This window comes from Rhinoraja longicauda, chromosome 1, assembly GCF_053455715.1.
Source record: "Rhinoraja longicauda isolate Sanriku21f chromosome 1, sRhiLon1.1, whole genome shotgun sequence".
NCBI classification, from domain to species: domain Eukaryota; kingdom Metazoa; phylum Chordata; class Chondrichthyes; order Rajiformes; family Arhynchobatidae; genus Rhinoraja; species Rhinoraja longicauda.
This window is the reverse complement of record NC_135953.1, coordinates 28,612,936-28,631,815: the sequence shown is the minus strand read 5'-3', so window position 1 is coordinate 28,631,815 and position 18,880 is coordinate 28,612,936. Positions and strand designations below refer to the sequence as shown.

Genomic DNA, 18,880 nt, shown 5'->3' with positions numbered 1-18,880 from the left:
GACCCGGGTTTGATCCTGTCTACGGGTGCTGTCTGTACGGAGTTCGTCTGTTCTCCCTGTGACCATGTGGGTTTTCTCCGGGTGCTCCGGTTTCCTCCCGCACTCCAAAGAAGTACAAGTTTGTAGGTTAATTGGCTTCGGTATAACTCCAAAACTGGATTTGCGGGTACATCAAGCTTTTATATTTTGCCCGTGAAGAAGAGGGAATGACCAGGGAACTTGAAGGTCTCATAAGGTCATAAATGGTTGGGGCAGAATTAGGTCATTCGGCCCATCAAGTCTACTCCACCATTCAATCATGGCTGATCTATCTTCCTTCTAACCCCATTCTCCTGCTTTCTCCCCATAACCCCTGACACCCATACTAATCAAGAATCTCTCTATCTCGCCTTAAAAGTATCCATTGACTTGGCTTCCATAGCCATCTGTGGCAAAGAATTCCACAGATTTACCACCCTCATTCCGCCTCCTCTCCTTCCTAATGGAACGTATTTTAGAAAGGAGATGAGGAGGACTTTATTCCCTCATAGCTTGCCTTGTTTAGATCCTGGGGTTGAATAAAACTATAAGGTCAAGACCTTTTAAGTGTGATCCAACCTTGTAGAAAATTATTTGAGGGAACTAACAAAGTAGCTTCAACCTATTAAAGACTGATACGTTGTCATGGTACTGAATTCCTTACATTTTGACTCTATCAAAATGAATAATAAATCTTTATATTAACCATGTTATTCCATTGGAGAAATTGGCTTGTACCTACTGGAAACCTTTGATCTTGCATTGGTTTAGTAGGACTTCGTATGTCACTTTCTCCTTGCTGCTTTCTTTTGGGAATTGGTTAATTCTGAATTTTTGTCTTGCTGTTGTACCAGTTAGAAAATCTGAATACGTTTTAATTGACCAAGTTGAACGAGACAATACAACTTGAGATAAAATAGAAAGAAAATAGAGTTTAAGTATAGGAGCTGTGTATGTGTGTGGGGGGGGAGGGGGTTGTTGTGATATAAATCCAAATAGTTTGTTTTGGAGGCAAGGTGAATTGATACTGCCAAATGACATTTGCCAGCATTTGTCATTGATTAAAGTCGATTTAGTTCAGTTGTACATTTGCGTGTTTAATGACATTGAGTTTGTCACATGTGCAGCAATAAAAATTTCAAATGACTTGAATTGATTACATTGTGCTGGAACTCTTGGAGATGAAAGGATACCTACCTTATCTTGCTAGATGCAGGAAAAATTTTCCCAATGTTGGAGTCAAGAACCAGGGGCCACAGTCTAAGCATAGAGGGGAGGCCATTTAAAACTGAGATGCGAAGAAACATTTTCACCCAGAGAGTTGTGAATTTGTGGAATTCTCTGCTACAGAAGGCAGTAGAGGCCAATTCACTGGATGAATTTAAAAGAGAGTTAGATCGAGCTCTAGGGACTAACGGAATCAAGGGGTATGGGGAGAAGGCAGGCACGGGTTACTGATTGTGGATGATCAGCCATGATCACAATGAATGGAGGTGCTGGTTCGAATGGCCTCCTCATGCACCTATTTTCTATGTTTCTATCTGTGTTGCAATATTTTATACAGGTTGGTCCTATGCCTTGGCTTGGCCCTTCAACAGATGGCACAATCAAAGGATTATGTGAGAGGGGAAGGAAAAATCTGCTGCTCGTCCCCATAGCTTTTACCAGTGATCATATTGAAACGCTCTATGAACTTGATATAGAATATGCACAACTTTTAGGTAATGAGGTAAGTGGCCAGAGTTTTTGCAATATATGATCTTTATTGTAGAAGTTTGGATTTTTTTGGATTGGGGATTGATGGTCATCATAGTGCTTTGGCGCTTTGTCATACTGGGATATCTGTTTATCTGTAGGCGGACTTCTTGTTGAAAGCTATGTGTGGGGGGGGGGGGGGTCGTGTAGTGCATGCGCTGGCGGAGTCATCTGGCAGAAGATTGCAAATTCTTAGAATTCGCTACCCCATAGGTCAAGGGAGGCTGAATCATTAAATATTTTTAACCTTGAGATAAATCTCTTCATTTGGGAAGTTGAGGGTATCTGGGAACAGAAAGGGAAAATTACCTTGTCCACGTTTAGATCAGCCACGATGTTACTCAAAGGGGGAGCCAGAGGGGCAATATGTTTACTCTTTTCTTCTGTCATGCCAAATAATACATGTAGACCTTTTCAATTCGCACATTATTGCAAAGGGTGTATGGTATTTGCAATTGCCATATTATGAACTTCGAAAAAATGGGTGGTTAACATATCAATTCATCTGAAAGTGCAAAACTACATCTCTTGTTTCCCTTATCCCAAACCAGTCTGAAGAAGGGTTTTGACCTGAAACAGCACCCATTCCTTCTCTCCAGAGATGCTGCTTGTCCCGCTGAGTTACTCCAGCTTTTTGTGTCTATCTTTGGTTTAAACCAGCATCTGTAGTTTGTTCCTACACAAACTATTTACCACACATCAGTCCACGCTAGATGCAACCTCTGTGGTAAATGAGCTATTGCTCACTTATTTTTGCTGAAAGTCAAGTTATGTAAAGCTGGAAATGAATGGTCTTTGAGATGTTTCAATGTAACTCTTTCATTCTTCCATCAAATCCATTTCAGTGCGGCGCGGAAAATATTAGGCGAGCTGAGGCGTTAAATGGAAATCATCTTTTTATTCAGGTAAAATATCTTTATTGCATAATTTGAAAAAGATGTTGTTTCCTCCAGTGAGTTTAGACTGGATTGTTCAGAAAAATAACCAATGCTCATCCCAGAACTCAAAACTCTCAATCAAGGCATATATTTCACCTTTCACACATTAATTCTTGGGAATCTGTGGTTTCCAGCAGCTTTGGTTATCGAGGAGGCTGAGTAGCCAATTCCTCTGAAACCTCCTTGGGCAGCAAGCCACAATGTAAAAAGCATAGTTTAAAACTAACATTTTAGAATGCACAATAAAAATATAACTGGAATAGAAATTATTTTTAAACAAAGCTGAAATAGATCTTTGGAAATAAAAATTCAAACTATTCAATTTCCATAACCATAACTGATGCATGGATAGGAAATGTTTAAAGGGATTTAGGCAAAACGCAGGCAGGTGGCATCTTGTTCGATATGGGCAAGATGAGCCACAGCACCTGTTTCCATGCTGTATAACTCGACAACCAGAGAAGATTAAATTGGCTTACTTGATATAGCTTGATGATTCAAAGTTCATTAGTAACTATGAATACAGTAAATATAAATTTGCAAAATAGATTGCGATTTTCTCATTTAATTGCACATGTGTAACCATTCTTCAGACAGGTTAAGCAAAATTTTGCAAATTGAAATGGCTGAGCTAAATGTACTGTGTATTTTGTTGCATTGCTTTCATAAGGTAGAATATGGTATATTCATTATGGTGAAAAATAGATTCATAACTTTAAGAATGCCTGCAGCAAATCTTGTTCACGTTGACCAAGTTAGCATACTGGGGTAGTACCATTTGTCTGCATTTGGCCAATAGCCTTCTAAACACTTCCCATCCATATCTGTCCAAATGTCTTTTAAAAATTGTAATTGTATCAACTTCTAGAGCTACCTAACCTAACATATAAAATTATAAAAGGACTGGACAGGCAAATGCAGGAAAAATGTTCCCAATGTTGGGGGAGTCCAGAACCAGGGGGCACAGTCTAAGAATAAGGGGGAGGCCATTTAAAACTGTGATGAGAAAAAACGTTTTCACCCACAGAAGGCAGTGGAAGCCAATTCACTGGATGAACTTAAGAGAGTTAGATAGAGCTCTAGGGGCTAATGGAATCAAGGGATATGGGGAGAAGGCAGGCACAGGTTACTGATTGTGGATGATCAGCCATGATCATAATGAATGGCGGTGCTGGCTTGAAGGGCCAAATGGCATCCTCCTGCACCTATTTTCTATGTAACTCACAGGCTTCCAGAATCAGGAGTTTTTGCCTTTCAGTATTCTGTAGCCAGATTACAAAAGAGAATAAAAACGTTTATTAATTTTTTAGGCAGTAAATTATGTTTGACCGGGCAGTAGCCTATGAAATTTAGTAACTGAGCTACTAAATAACTAATGCAATGTGAGTGTCCCTTGTGTTATTAAGAGGGATTAAGGGGATGTTATTAAAGGGGAGATGGGAGTTGCATCCCCAGATCTGAGGCCTTATTATCCATAGTGCAAAACCACATTATCCATGTTTTCATTAAAAGAAATGAGAGTTGAAATTGTAAATTCCATAACAATATTTCTATTCCCTGTCTCAGATTTTCTGGTGGAAATTGGTAAATTTCGCCAGTGCAAATGTCTGTAAATGGTTTTTTTTCTTTGATTTCTGACATCCACATCCTTTGTTTTGTTGATACTTATTTACACAAGGTCACAGCCGATGATATACTGCTATGATTTTGGCTGTATACCGGAGGAGACCAGCATTCTCCACCTTTCGGTCTCTTTCGTTTCGCTGCTTCCTTATCTTAGTTTCTCTTTGATTCTTTTCTTCACTCACTTTTTCCTTTTGCCACGTTTTTTCCTCCTGGTTTACATACGCTGTTTCTCTTCCTCCCTGTATATTATGCTTGTTTTTTAATTTTTTTATTTTGAAAGTGGTCTGAAAAAATTAGATATACTTGCATTTACTGCGATTATTTTGTGACCTCGTATTAAGTGACAGTGGGGTTTAGTTTCACAAATAACGTTGAAGAGCTGAGTTGCCACCTGCCACTTGTAAAACAGCAAAATATGTGTTGCTTTTCCATGAAGCATGCCACAACTTTGCTTTGCTATTTTGCAGCACAATGCCATTTACACTCTCAAATGCAATAGTGACACCTCCTCTGAACCTTTCTTGGGAGTGGTGTTTTGGAAAGTCCTGAGGCTGTAAGAGGTTGGATTGAATACGAGTATTTCTTTGCGCATGGTTTTCTGAGAAGAAAATCGAACTTTTTTTTATAAGCCCTATGATATCACAATCAATTGCAGCATCTCAGCCCATGACGCAGCTTGACAAGTCAACTGTGCAATGAGCAGTTTTGGTCGTAACTCAAATGATATTGTGACCAAGTTTGGCTTCATGTTGCAGCTGCAGATTTTGCTGTGGTTCTTTATCATTGGACACAAAGGTCATATGTTCAAATTCAATCATGCCAGCTGCCGAATTGGCATAAATTGTTTGTTGTTGCTACCTTTTAATGTAGGAATTAACCACTTTTGCTGTATGGCCCACTCCAACCTAGCAATTAAGGTTAACTTTTAATGCCCTCTCAAAAACCTAACAAAAAAAATTGATAAAAATAACAAGCATCAATTGCAAGAGGAAACAATAGATGGATTTGTAATCCATTCATCAAAAGTAGTAAAGAATAGGGCATTTAGTGTACCTGGTGCAACAAAGGTCCTATCACTAATCTTTGGGGCGTGTCCTATGATTGTAAGCGATGTCTGCCAAATCACTGTGTAGCATAGTAGTGGTGATTGAAAGTGTTTTTAAAACTGGGGCAATCAGAACAAATTATATATATATATATATATATATATATCCCTAGTGCAGCCAATTTACTATTAGTTTTATTGTGCACATTTGGTAATGTTCTTATTGATGTTTATCTAAGTAAAAGTATTAAAGTTCTTGTCCTCATTATTTACTGTTTATTTCTAGGCTCTGGCAGACCTGGTAAACACTCATCTAAAATCTGCAGACACTTCTTCCAAGCAGTTGAGTCTTCGTTGTCCATTTTGTGTTAATCCAGCGTGTCGAGAAACCAAGGCATTTTTTGCCAAACAGAAACTTTGAAATGGTAATCACCGGCCCTGAATTGTCTGCCCTTCAAGAGTCTCTGTCAAATGGTCATTTTGATTTTCTTTCTGCTGTGATAATAGCTTAAGTATCATCTGTGCTAAGTTTAAAAGTAAGCTCAGTCTATTGGTTGGTTTCACTTTTAAAGTTGTATTCTTTATTGCAGTAATGAGCAGATCTTTTCTGAAGCAATATGTTGCACTCTTCTCAAGCCACGTGTGTGGATAAAGATGCTGAAGTTCCATCACCTCTATACATTTTTTTCTTCTTTGTCCTTTTAAGCACAGGAATTGCAGGAACATGACTTGAATATGACTTTCAAGCGTTTATTTCAACATATGCTATTAAGCTGACCTTTCAAGACAATTCATATTCCAGTAAAGATTGATTTTAATTAATCCATTTATTTATGCTCAAAATCACACTTAATTTTTCAAATCTCATGCTCGATTTAAATTTCTGGCGTATTCCATGCAAGTCCATCAATTGTGATAAAGCATGCTTGAAAAATATTGTCCATTGCAAAACATATTCTAACAAATTAAAAGGGAAATCTCCAGCTGTTAACATTTAAGCCTTTATAAAAGTGTTTTTAAATCTACCTGCCCTTCCAAATCTAAAGCCTGAAACAGAGTAAACAATATTTGAGGATGGGGATGGGAGTTTATGGAGCAGTTTTGCTTAAATTTAACCAGATATAATAACAAGATTCATTGTTAATATATGTTGATTCTTTTTCAGTAGAAAATCTCCTCTTTAGACTATAATCTCTTCCAACTACAGTATAGCAGTATAGACAATATTGTATGTATGGAAACATGAGAAGCAAATTATGTATGCACTGTGGTGGAAAGTGAACTACAATGGCCTTGCACCTCAACTTGGGAAACATATCTTTATAGATGATTTTCCATTGAAATTTGTTTATCAAGCAATTATTTATACTAATAACCCGTGAAGAGACCATTAATATGCTGTAAGATACAGCAAAAGTGATTAATGGAACATACCAAGGCAAAAGCTGTTACTAAGACTGACTTTGAATAGACATTAGAAAATGTACTTCCATGCTGTTGTATGGTAATATACTGCCTCATCTATTTTCCCTATAAAATAACTCATGACATCAGTCATTTAAATAATGTGGGTATTATATGTTCACGTGTCCAGTAATATTGGACTATAAAATTATCCTTTACTATCCACAACTTTGTTTTAGTCATTTACAATATTTCCATTTTGTTTTAAATGGCCATTGAGTTGGCAGTGATCTTATTTTACCCGCCATTGGCAAATGGTAGATCTTCTGTTGCAGTGACTCTATAGCTTTGCTTAATAGCTGATGGAAATCTATAAAAGTAGTTTGGAATGGCAAACTATCTCTGGCTTATGACCTAGACTAACTGAGTTTATATTGAACGAATAACTCTTGAATTAAATTTTTAAGATGAATTGTGCTGAAAAAGGATCACCATTCTGAATTATCGTAGAAGTGTTTGACCTACTAGCAGATGTAGGTTGGCTCTCTGAAAGCTATCTCGTTTTTCCTATCCCCGACAGAAGAGTGCAGGACACTTATAATCTGATGATTTCTCACACTATTAACAGATTAACAAGAGCAGTACACACAATGCTAACCTTAGGTTGCATATTCTGAAATATGACTGTTTAATACTCACTTATTTTCTCTTAGCTAAAGTATATGCCACCATTTCATCAAAGGTGAAATACATAGGATTAATGAGGTTCGCTTCAAAACATCTTGGCATCATGTTCAGCGCAGACATTGTGGGCCAAAAGGCCTGTTCCTGTGCTGTACTGTTCTATGTTCTAAGTTTATGTAAACATACCGTTCGTATCATTCTCATCAAGGACTTCCATATATTTCAAATCACTTCGTTAATGAGTTGCATGATTTCTTCCTTGTCAGTTTTAATTAATAAACTTATACTTTTAAGTCATCTAGGTCACGAACAGGAAACCCCCAAGTTGTTGCTTGCCATACATAATTCTTCCATTTTTTTAGAATGGTTCTTCCTTTGAACAATTTTTCATTTTTCCAAAAGTATTAACAATATTTAATGCCAATTCATTGTCTGTTTCTCTGCTAAAATTGGAAAATAAGTTCCAAGTAGATATGTTTCTCAGTGTTAGATGATGCAGATACTTTTTCTGATGAATTCTTGTTGCTGTGATATACAGTACATTCAGAAAGTATTCAGACACCTTCAGTTTTTCCACATTTTGCTACGTTACAGCCTTATTTAAAAATGGATTAAATTCATTTTTTTTATCATCAATCTACACACAGTACCCCATAATAAAAAAGTGAAAACAGGTGTTGAGAAATTTTTGCAAAGTAATTAAAAAGAAATAACTGAAATATCACATTTACATAAGTATTCAGACCCTTTGCTACGACACTCAAAATTGAGCTTAGTCCATTGATTATCCTTGAGATGTTTCTACAACTTGATTTGAGTCCATCAGTGGTAAATTAAATTGATTGGACATTATTTGGAAAGGCACACACCTGTCTATATAAGGTCCCACAGTTGACACTGCATGTCAGAACAAATACCAAGCCATGAAAACGAAGGAATTGTCCGTAGACGTCCGAGACAGGATTGTGTCGAGACACAGATCTGGAGAAGGATATAAAACAATTTCTGCAGCATTGCAGGTCCCGAAGAGATTCTTAAATGGAGGAACTTTGGAACCACCAGGACTCTTCAAGGAGCTGGCCGCCCGGCCAAACTGAGCAGTCGGGGGATAAAGGGCTTTGGTCAAGGAGGTGACCAAGAACCCAATGGTCACTCTGACAGAGCTCCAGAGTTCCTCTGTGAAGATGGGAGAACCTTCCAGAAGGACAACTATATCTGCAGCACTCAACCAATCAGGCCTTTATGGTAGAGTGGCTGGATGGAAGCCACTCCTCAGTAAAAGGCACATGACAGCCCGCTTGGAGTTTGCCAAGAGGCACCGAAAAGACTCTCAGACCATGAGAAACAAGATTCTCTGGTCTGATGAAACCAAGATTGAACTCTGGCCTGAATGCCAAGTGGCACCGCTCATCACCTGGCCAATACCATACAGACGGTGAAGCGTGGTGGTGGCAGCATCATGCTGTGGGGATGTTTTTCAGCGGCAGGAACTGGGAAACGAGCCAGCATCGAGGGAAAGATGAATGGAGCAACGTACAGAGAGAGTGTTCTGGATCTCAGACTGGGGCGGAGGTTCACCTTCCAACAGGACAATGACCCTAAGCACAAAGCCAAGACAACGCAGGAGTGGCTTCATGACAAGTCTGTGAATGTCCTTGAGTGGCCCAGCCAGAGTCCAGACTTGACCTCGATCGAACATCTCTGGAGGGGCCTGAAATAGCTGTGCATCGACGCTCCCCATCCAACCTGGCAGAGCTTGAGAGGATCTGAGGAGAAGAATGGGAGAAATTACCCAAATACAGGTGTGCCAAGCTTGGAGCGTCATACCCAAGAAGGCTAGAGGCTATAATCGCTGCCAAAGGTGCCTCAACATAGTACTGAGTAAAGGGTCTGAATACTCATGTAAATGTGATATTTCGGTTATTTCTTTTTAATTACTTTGCAAAAATTTCTAAACACCTTGTTTCGCTTTTTATTATGGGGTATTGTGTATAGATTGATGATAAAAAAAAAGAATTTAACCCATTTTAACATAAGGCTGTAATGTAGCAAAATGTGGAAAAGCGAAGGGGTCTGAATACTTTGTGAATACACTGTAACAGACTTGTACTTGTATGCATTGTACTGTTCAATAAAGCACAATTACAATTTGTGAACTGTGATATGTTAAAGCTCAAGTGAATTAGCAGATTGTTCACCTAAATTACGTATTCAAATTGCATTTTACCCCGTTCCTGCCTTCTCCCCATACCTCCTGACTCTGCTATCCTTAAGAACTCTATCTAGCTCTCTCTTGAATGCATTCAGAGAATTGGCCTCCACTGCCTTCTGTGGCAGAGAATTCCACAGATTCACAACGCTTTGACTGAAAAAGTTTTTCCTCATCTCAGTTCTAAACGGCGTACCCCTTATTCTTAAACTGTGGCCCCTTGTTCTGGACTCCCCCTAACATTGGGAACATGCTTCCTGCCTCTAACGTGTCCAACCCCTTAATAATCTTATTAAGATCCCCTCTCATCCTTCTAAATTCCAGTGTATACAAGCCAAGTCTCTCCAGTCTTTCAACATATAACAGTCCCGCCATTCCGGGAATTAACCTAGTAAACCTACGCTGCAAGCCCTCAATAGCAAGAATATCCTTCCTCAAATTTGGAGACCAAACCTGCACACAGTACTCCAGGTGTGGTCTCACTAGGGCCCTGTACAACTGCAGAAGGACCTCTTTGCTCCTACACTCAACTCCCCTTGTTATGAAGGCCAACATTACATTGGCTTTCTTCACTGCCTGCTGTACCTGCATGCTTCCTTTCAGTGACTGATGCACTAGGACACCCAGATCTTGTTGTACGTCCCCTTTTCCTAACTTGACACCATTCTGATAATACTCTACCTTCCTATTCTTACCACCAAAGTGGATAACCTCACACTTATCCACATTAAACTGCATCTGCCATGCATCCGCCCACTCACACAACCTGTCCAAGTCACCCTGCAACCTCATAGCATCTTCCTCAGTTCACACTACCACCCAGCTTTGTATCATCTGCAAATTTGCTAATGGTACTTTTAATCCCTTCATCCAAGTCATTAATGTATATTTGTAAATAGCTGCGGTCCCAGCACCGAGCCTTGCGGTACCCCACTAGTTACTGCCTGCCATTCTGAAAGGGACCCATTTATCCCCACTCATTGCTTTCTGTCTGTCAACCAATTTTCTATCCATGTCAGTACCCTACCTCCTGCTTCATGATCTTTAAAATAATGAGATTGGATATTTCACCTGAAATCGAGTTTCGAACATTGTTTTCTGTTGCAAATAAAATAATGTTGTAAGCCGTCACCATTTGTTTGATGCAGTGTTTGTATAAGCCTTTATGGGGAAAGGATTAAACCTGATGATGATAGGTATTATGGTAGAGAATTTGTTTGTTGGCTATTTGGTGGATAAAGTTACATTGATACAAATTTGAAATGTCAGCATGCTTCATTTGCTAATACTCATGTGAAAGCATTTTGGGTTCAAATTGCATTCCAGGAAATCTAAAATTTAGGTTGAACATAGCTGGAACAGATGAGTGTTTGGAGTGCATTATAAAAATAGAGTGACAGGAAATTGCACTCTTATCTCTGGAATCGAACTTTGGTTACTTTCATGGGGGAGGATCTCATTAACATCAGAAATTTGGTTTCTCCAAACATTGTTTCGGATTTCTCTCACTCGCTGGATTATTTGGATATACTTGTCGGCGGGCTATGATTATTTCCAAGACCATGAGACGTAGGAGGACCCGAGGGAAGCGCTCTGGAGCACTCACCAACTCCGGCAACTAGGATTACGCACACCGCTCCCAAGTGCATTCCTTGCAAATCTACATTCTTTCAACAACAAAGTGGGGGGGGGGGGGGCGCGAGATACTGGTCTGCAAAGTTGACCTCAGAGGTCAGCTACGCAAACAGATCCACCAGCTTCAGTCGGGCTTGAGTTCCAGTGCCCCGGTCGCAGGGGGCAAATTCAACCCGCAGATCGGCCATAGAAGTTCTGATGAGGTCATATTTGGCTGCCTCATCCAGCCTAGGTGCCACATGTTTGGGGGGGACTTCTGGGCAGGATTTCAGGCGCGCTCTTGTAATTTTGTCTGGTTTAAAGGAGGTGTAGGACCATCAGTTGCTGGAAAATCAGTGGTGGACCTGTACTGGACTTGTAACTGCTGTGATTGTGCTGTAAAGGTTTACGTTTATTGTTATCGCGTGTGCCAAAGTACAGTGGAACGCTTTGTTTTGCATGCTACTCAATCATTTCAGTTAATACTATGCATAAACACAATCAAGCCATATTCAAGCACAATAGATTGAGCAAAGGGCAGACACAGAGTGTAGCGCTTCAGTTCCATAACTGCTGATCTTAAGTCTGCCACTGTAACCTTTGGTACAGGTGCATCTGAGACTAATGGAGCAGTTGATCTACCATCAACTTTCTGTTCAAAGTGAGCATAGAATGTATTGTGCTCATCAGGGAGTGACATGTTGTTGCCATTAATACTGCCCAACTTGGTGTTATACCCTGCAACCTTGCCACAATCTACAGGTATCCATGTCACTGCCTCAGGACTTCAGTTTGCTCTGGAATTCCCTCTTGGCATTCTTAATGGCTCTATGAAGGAGTGGATCGAGTTCTTGTACCCCTTGGGGTTGTTTAACTTCTAAACTGCAGACTTGGACTTCACCTGGGAGTGGACCTCACAGTTCATATGACAAACTTATCAGTTAGAGCAGAATTTGATCTTGATTGTTAAGGGGGTCTAGTTGGAGGCTGGGGATTTAGCCTTGCAGGGCACCAGCGATGAGGATTATCGTAGAAAATGCTTTGCTGCTTCTTGCTGATTGCGGTCTATCGTTCGGGAAATGAAGCTTCCAGTTGCAGAAGCTGGTGGCTAATCCAAGGTCCAGGTGTTTGGAGACGAGTTTGGTTGAAATTATGGTGCTAAAGGTGGAAAAAATAATCAATGAATAGGAGTCTGACGTAGATGTGTCTAGGTGCTCCAGGGATGAGTGTGGAGCCAAGAAGATGAGGTCTGCTGCAACCTCCAGTGGCAGTAGGTGAGTTGCAGTGGATCAATATGGTCCAAGAGGCTGGAGTTGATGTGTGATATGACCAGCCTCTCGAAGCACTTCATGACGGTAGATGTTAGAACCACAGGCCTGCAGACATTAAGGCAAGCTACCTAATTTCATGATGACAGATGTCTTAAAGCAACTAGGAACTACAGACTGACGTAAGGAGAGGTTAAAGATGCCTGTAAATACACCTACCAGCTGCTCTACGCAGGCATGGAGGACATGGCTGGAGACTCCATTTGGGATTGCTGCTTCCTGTGGTTCACTGTCATCGTTCCTCTGCAACGGTGATTATGTGTAGCTATACTTGAGGCTGTTGCAGCGGGTGATTTTATTTCACTGACCTGTTCAAAGCGAATGTGGAATACATTGAGTTCGTCGGCATCTCATCTGTTTCCTCAGACCAGCACTAGAGCCATACAGCATGGAAGCTTGCTCCTTCGGACCAACGTGCCCACACCAACCAACATGCCCATCTACACTAGTCCCACTTACCTGCAGTTGGCCCATATCCTTCTAAACCTATCCTATCCATGTACCTGTCCAAATGTTTTTTAAATGTGATAATGTTGCCTCAACTGGCAGCTCGGTCCATATACCCATCACCCTCCCTGTGTATTTTTTATTTTTTAAGTTGCCCCTCTGGTTCTTATCAAATCTTCCCCCACCCCCATCCGTAACTATTTTTGTTTTACCTTTTTATATATTCTTTTTTGTTGTAGTATTAAAAATTGAATTAAGTGCTTTCCCAAATGTCATGTTTGTTCAAATGTGCTTTAGGACTCCTTTTCATTATGTCTTCACATTTAACAGATTGCTACTGAATCCTTCACTTTGATTCTAAATGTAACAATGATGTAAAGTTCACAATAAAGCATTCCTCGGACTTGTCATTAATGCTCAAAATGCAGTTAGCCCATTAATGGGTTTCTGTTATATAGTTCCCTTTGGAGTTTCCCAATATGTGAAGTTAATATGTTAACATTCAGAATAACTCAATCAGAATTCCACTAAAGTCATAGTTTCCATATATGAATCATATTTAAATTATTTAAGTGTCTCTTCAGTAGTTAGGGCTTCTCTTTACCTCAAAACCTGAAATCATTTCGACGAAGTTCCCTTCCATCAAGTTCAATGAAATGCAGTTTTCTAAGTGGCAAAGTTCAGCAGCTACATTTTCTTTAAGTGTTATTTTTGGAGCAGTACTCGCTGTTTAAAAATGCTTTGCCTACTGCCATGTTTGATTGCTGCGCAACAAAACCTTTTCACTGTACCTCAGTGCACGTGTCAATAAACTGAACTGAACTGCCTCTGATCTGAATTAGATGGTTGTTACATGCACTCATGCTAACATTAATAAACTGGGGTGTGCTGGTCTATCCCTTGTAATTGGTACCTACGAAATTGGTATCACTTGCCTTTAGCATAAGTTAGAGGTGTTGCTTTTCCTGGTGCTTCTGTAATGCTTAATTCTACGTGGAACGCCACAGATAATGAAGTGGCACATGGAAACGCAGAAAATAGGTGCAGGAGTAGGCTATTCGGCCCTTTGAGCCAGCACAGCCATTCAATATGATCATCCAAAATCAGTACCCCGTTCCAGATTTTTCCCCATATCCCTTGATTCTATTAGCCCGAATAGCTAAACCTAACTCTCTCTTGAAAACATCCAGTGAATTGGCCTCCACTGCCTTCTGTGGCAGAGAATTCCATAGATTCACAACACTGGGTGAAAAAGCTTTTCTTCATCTCAGTCCTAAATGGCCCACCCCTTATTCTTAAATTGTGACCCCTGGTTCTGGACTACCCCAACATGGGGAACATTTTTCCTGCATCTAGCCTGTCCAATCCCTTAAGATTTTTATATGTTTCTATAAGACCCCTTCTCATCCTTCTAAATTCCAGTGAATTCAAGCCCAGTCGACCCATTCTTTCATCATATGTCAATCCTGCCATGCCGGGAATTAACCTGGTGAACCTACGCTGCACTCCCTCAAGAACAAGAATGTCCTTCCTTAAATTAGGAGACCAAAACTGCACACAATACTCCAGATGTAGTCTCACTAGGGCCCTGTACAACTGCAGTAGGAGCCCCTTGTTCCTGAACTCAAATCCTCTCGCAATGAAGGCCAACATGCCATTAGCTTTCATCACTGGCTGCTGTACCTGCATGCTTACTTTCAGTGACTGATGTACAAGCACACCCAGGTCTCATTGAACCTCCCCTTTTCCTGATCTGACACCATTCAGATAATAATCAGGCTTCATGTTCTTGCCACCAAAGTGGATAACCTCAATTATCCACATTGTACTGCATCTGCCCAATTACCCAACTTATCCAAGTCACCCTGCACCTTCATAGCATCCTCCTCGCAGCTCGCACTGCCGCCCAGCTTTGTGTCATCCGCAGACTTGGAGATGTTACATTTAATTCCCTTGTCCAAATCGTTAATATATATTGAAAATAACTGGGGTCCCAGCACTGAGCCTTGCGGCACCCCACTACCTGCCATTCTGAAAAAAGACCCGTTAATTCCTACTCTTTGCTTTCTGTCTGCCAACCAGTCCTCTATCCATGTCAATACCCTACCTCCAATACCATGTGTTCTAATTTTGCACACTAATCTCGTGTGGGACCTTGTCAAAGGCTTTTTGAAAGTCCAGATACATCACATCCACTGGCTCTCCCTTATCCATTCTACTTGTTACATCCTCAAAAAATTCCAAAAGATTAGTCAAGCATGATTTCCCCATCATAAATCCATGCTGAGTTTGGCACTGCTTTCCAAATAATCAACTCAAGCATCTTCCCCACTACCGATGTAAGGCTAACTGGTCTATAATTCCCTGTTTTCTCTCTCCCTCCTTTCTTAAAAAGTGGGGTTAGGTTGGCTACCCTCCAGTCCCCAGGAACTGACCAAAGAGTCTGCAACACTTTGGAAAATGATCACCAATGCATCCATGATTTCTAGGGCCACCTCCTTGAGTACTCTGGGATGCAGACCCTCGGGCCCTGGGGATTTATCTGCCTTCAGTCGCAACAGTTTACTTAGCATCATTTTCTGACTAATGCAGATTCCCTTCAGTTCCTCCCTCCCACTAGATCCTCGGTCCCCTAGTATTTCTGGGAGATTGGTTCTGTCTTCACTAAGGAAGACACAAACAAAGTACTCATTTGACTGGTCTGCCGTTTCCTTGTTTCTCATTATAAATTCACCTGTTTCTGACTGTAAGGAATCTACATTTGTCTTCACTAATCTTTTCCAATTAATATATCTAAAGAAGCTTTTACAGTCAGTTTTTATATTCCCCACACGCTTTCTTTCATGCTCTATTTTCCCCCTCTTAATTAACCCCTTTGTCCTCTGTTCAATTCTAAATTTCTCCCAGTCCTCTGGTTTCCTGCTTCCTCTGGCCAATTTATGTGCCTCTTCCTTGGATTTAACACTATCCTTATTTTCCCTTGTTAGCCACGGTTGAGCCACCTTTCCCGTTTTATTTTTTCGCCAGACAGGGATGAACAATTTTTGTAGTTCATCCATGCGAACCGTAAATCTTTGCCATTGCATCTCCACCTTCAACTCTTTAAGTATAATTTGCCAGTTTATCCTAGCCAATTCCTGTCTCACATCATCAAAGTCGCCTTTCTTAAGTTCAGGACCCTAGTCTCTGAATTAACTGTGTCACTCTCCATCTTAATGCAGAATTCCACCATATTATGGTCACTGTTGCCCGAGGGGCTTTGCACAACAAGATTGCTAACTAATCCTTCCTCATTGCACAATACCCAGTCTAGGATGGCCTGCTCTCTACTTGGTTCCTCAACATATTGGTTTAGAAAACCATCCCGTATACATTCCAGGAAATCCTCCTCCTCAGCGTTGTCACCAATCTACTTAGCCCGATCTATATGTAGATTAAGCTGCTTAATAGACCTGCTGAGTTACTCCAGCATTTTGTGAAATATATGTAGATTAAAGTCACCCATGATAACTGCTGTACCTTTGCTACATGCATCACTAATTTCCTGTTTGATGCTATCCCCAACCTCCCTACTGCTGCTTGGTGGTCTGTATACAACTCCAACAAGTGTTTTCTGCCCTTGGCTATTTCGCAGTTCTACCCATACCAATTATACAGCATCCAAGCTAATGTCTCTCCTTGCTATTGCATTAATCTCCTCTTCAACCAGAAATGCCACCCCACCTCCTCTTCCTTTCTGTCTATCCTTCCTGAATATTGAGTACCCCTGCATATTGAGCTCCCAGCCTTGGTCACCCTGGAGCCATGTCTCCGTAATTCCAACTGTATCATATCCGTTAACTACTAGCTGCACATTTAATTCATCCACCTTGTTCCGAATGCTCCTCACATTAAGGCACAAAGCTTTCAGCTTTGTTTTTCTTTTCTCCCTTCTACCTTTTGCTTGTGTTCTCCTTTTACGGCCCTTTGTCTCCTTGCATTGATTCCATCCCCCTGCCCCGTTAGCTTAAATGTGAACTTTCCTACACGCGCTTTTCCATCAACTGCACGCATACGCTTCCACGTTGTTGACCCCACTTCCTCACTGTTTAGTTTAAACCCACCCGTGCAGCACTTGCAAAGCTGCCTGCAAGAATGTTGGTCCCCTTCCAATTAAGGTGCAACCCGCCCCATTTGTACAGGTCACCCCTGCCCCAGAAGAGATCCCAGTGGTCTAGATTCGAAATCCCAGCCACCTGCACCAAATCCTCAGCCACACATTCAGATCCCTAATCTCTCCCTGTTCCTGCCCTCACTAACATGAGGTACTGGAAGCAAATCAGAGATAACCACCCTAGAGCTCTTGCTTTTCAGCCTCCTACCGTTCTCTCTACTCACATTGCAGAACCTCCTTCCTCTTCTTACCCATATCATTTGTGCCTACATGCACAATTACTTCTGGCTGCTCCCCTTCCCTCTCAAGGATGTTCTGAAGTCGGTCAACAATCAGGCTGATAAATTACGAGCAGCACTGCAAATAACCACAATCTTTGATGCTCAATAGGTTTAACATTACAGAAACCTCTGCATTCATAATTTAAAATTTTAAACTGACGAGTCACACTATTACCATGGTTAAAAGAGTTAGACTGCCACAGGTTACCCATTTATTGACATCACACAGCAATTCTTCAGTCAGGCTGTACAGATAGTAGTGTCAAAGAATACTCTTCTGATAGACGGCTGCTCCAACCGCACTTGATAAATTCCATACAATCCAGGGTCGAGCAATTGCAGTGAATTGGGGATGCAGACCATCACACAAACCAACCTCCAGTCCATTGACTCCATTTATACCTCATGCTGCCTTAGCAATGCCTGCAGCATAATCAAGGTCGAGTCACACACTGGCCACTCCCTCTTCTCCCCTCTCCCATTGGGTAAAAGGTATAGAAGTATGAAAACGCACACCGCCAGATTCAGAGACAGTTTCTTCCCGGCTGTTATCAGGCAACTGAACCATCCTACCACAACTAGAGAGCAGTACTGAACTATCTACCTCATCGGGGACCCTCGGGCTATATTTTCCGGACTTTACTGGCTTTATCTTGCACTAAATGTTATTCCCTTATCATGTATCTGTTCATTGTGAATGGCTCGGTTGTAATCAAGTATTGTATTTTTGCTGATAGACACAAAAAGCTGGAGTAACTCCAGCAGAATAGGCAGCATCTCTGGAGAGAATGAATGGGTGATATTTCAGGTCGAGACCATTCAGATTGTCTTTCCGCTGTCTGGTTAGGACACAAAAAAGCTTTTCACTGTACCTCGCTCGGTACACGTGAGAATGAACTAATAAACTAAACTAGCAATCCAGTTACATGATAAGAATTACATTTAAAAAGTGAGAATAAAATGAAATGAAATCTTTCCAATGTTGTAATGCACATAGGAAATATTCACTGAATAATAGGCTGGAGAGGCTTTTTTTCCCATAAGAATTGCAGATCAGATAGCATTTAGATTAATCTTATGTAATTATTTCCTCTAATCAATTTTCTGTTAATATTGATTTTCCCAATTTCTGACTTTCTCAAAATGCATGATATTGTTGATTTGACCTGCAGTACAAAATAGTCACCTCTGTCTCAGTTGGTAGCACTCTTGCATCAGAAATGTGTTGATGTTGTGTATTGGTAAATGCCCTGGTTTCAAACTGGTAACTGGCCTTAAGCTATTTAAATACCAGCAAGTCCAGGATTCCTGCACATGTGCAATCAAACACATGTTCCATATCTGCTGAATCACTCTTCAGCTGGACTTCTCGTGGAGC

General features: G+C 40.8%; 1 protein-coding gene across 2 annotated transcripts in view; it reads left to right on the top strand.

Annotated features, from left to right (window-relative positions):
* The window catches only part of fech (ferrochelatase), a 32,739-nt gene extending 21,832 nt beyond the window's left edge, over positions 1-10,907 (top strand). For both annotated transcript variants that reach the window (XM_078424771.1, XM_078424848.1), the window contains exons 9-11: positions 1,583-1,747; positions 2,619-2,678; positions 5,669-10,907. In XM_078424771.1, the coding sequence (XP_078280897.1) occupies positions 1,583-1,747; positions 2,619-2,678; positions 5,669-5,803 (360 nt within the window). In that variant the 3' untranslated portion in view covers positions 5,804-10,907. The remainder of the gene's footprint in view (positions 1-1,582; positions 1,748-2,618; positions 2,679-5,668) is intronic.
* The last annotated feature ends 7,973 nt before the right edge of the window (positions 10,908-18,880 follow it).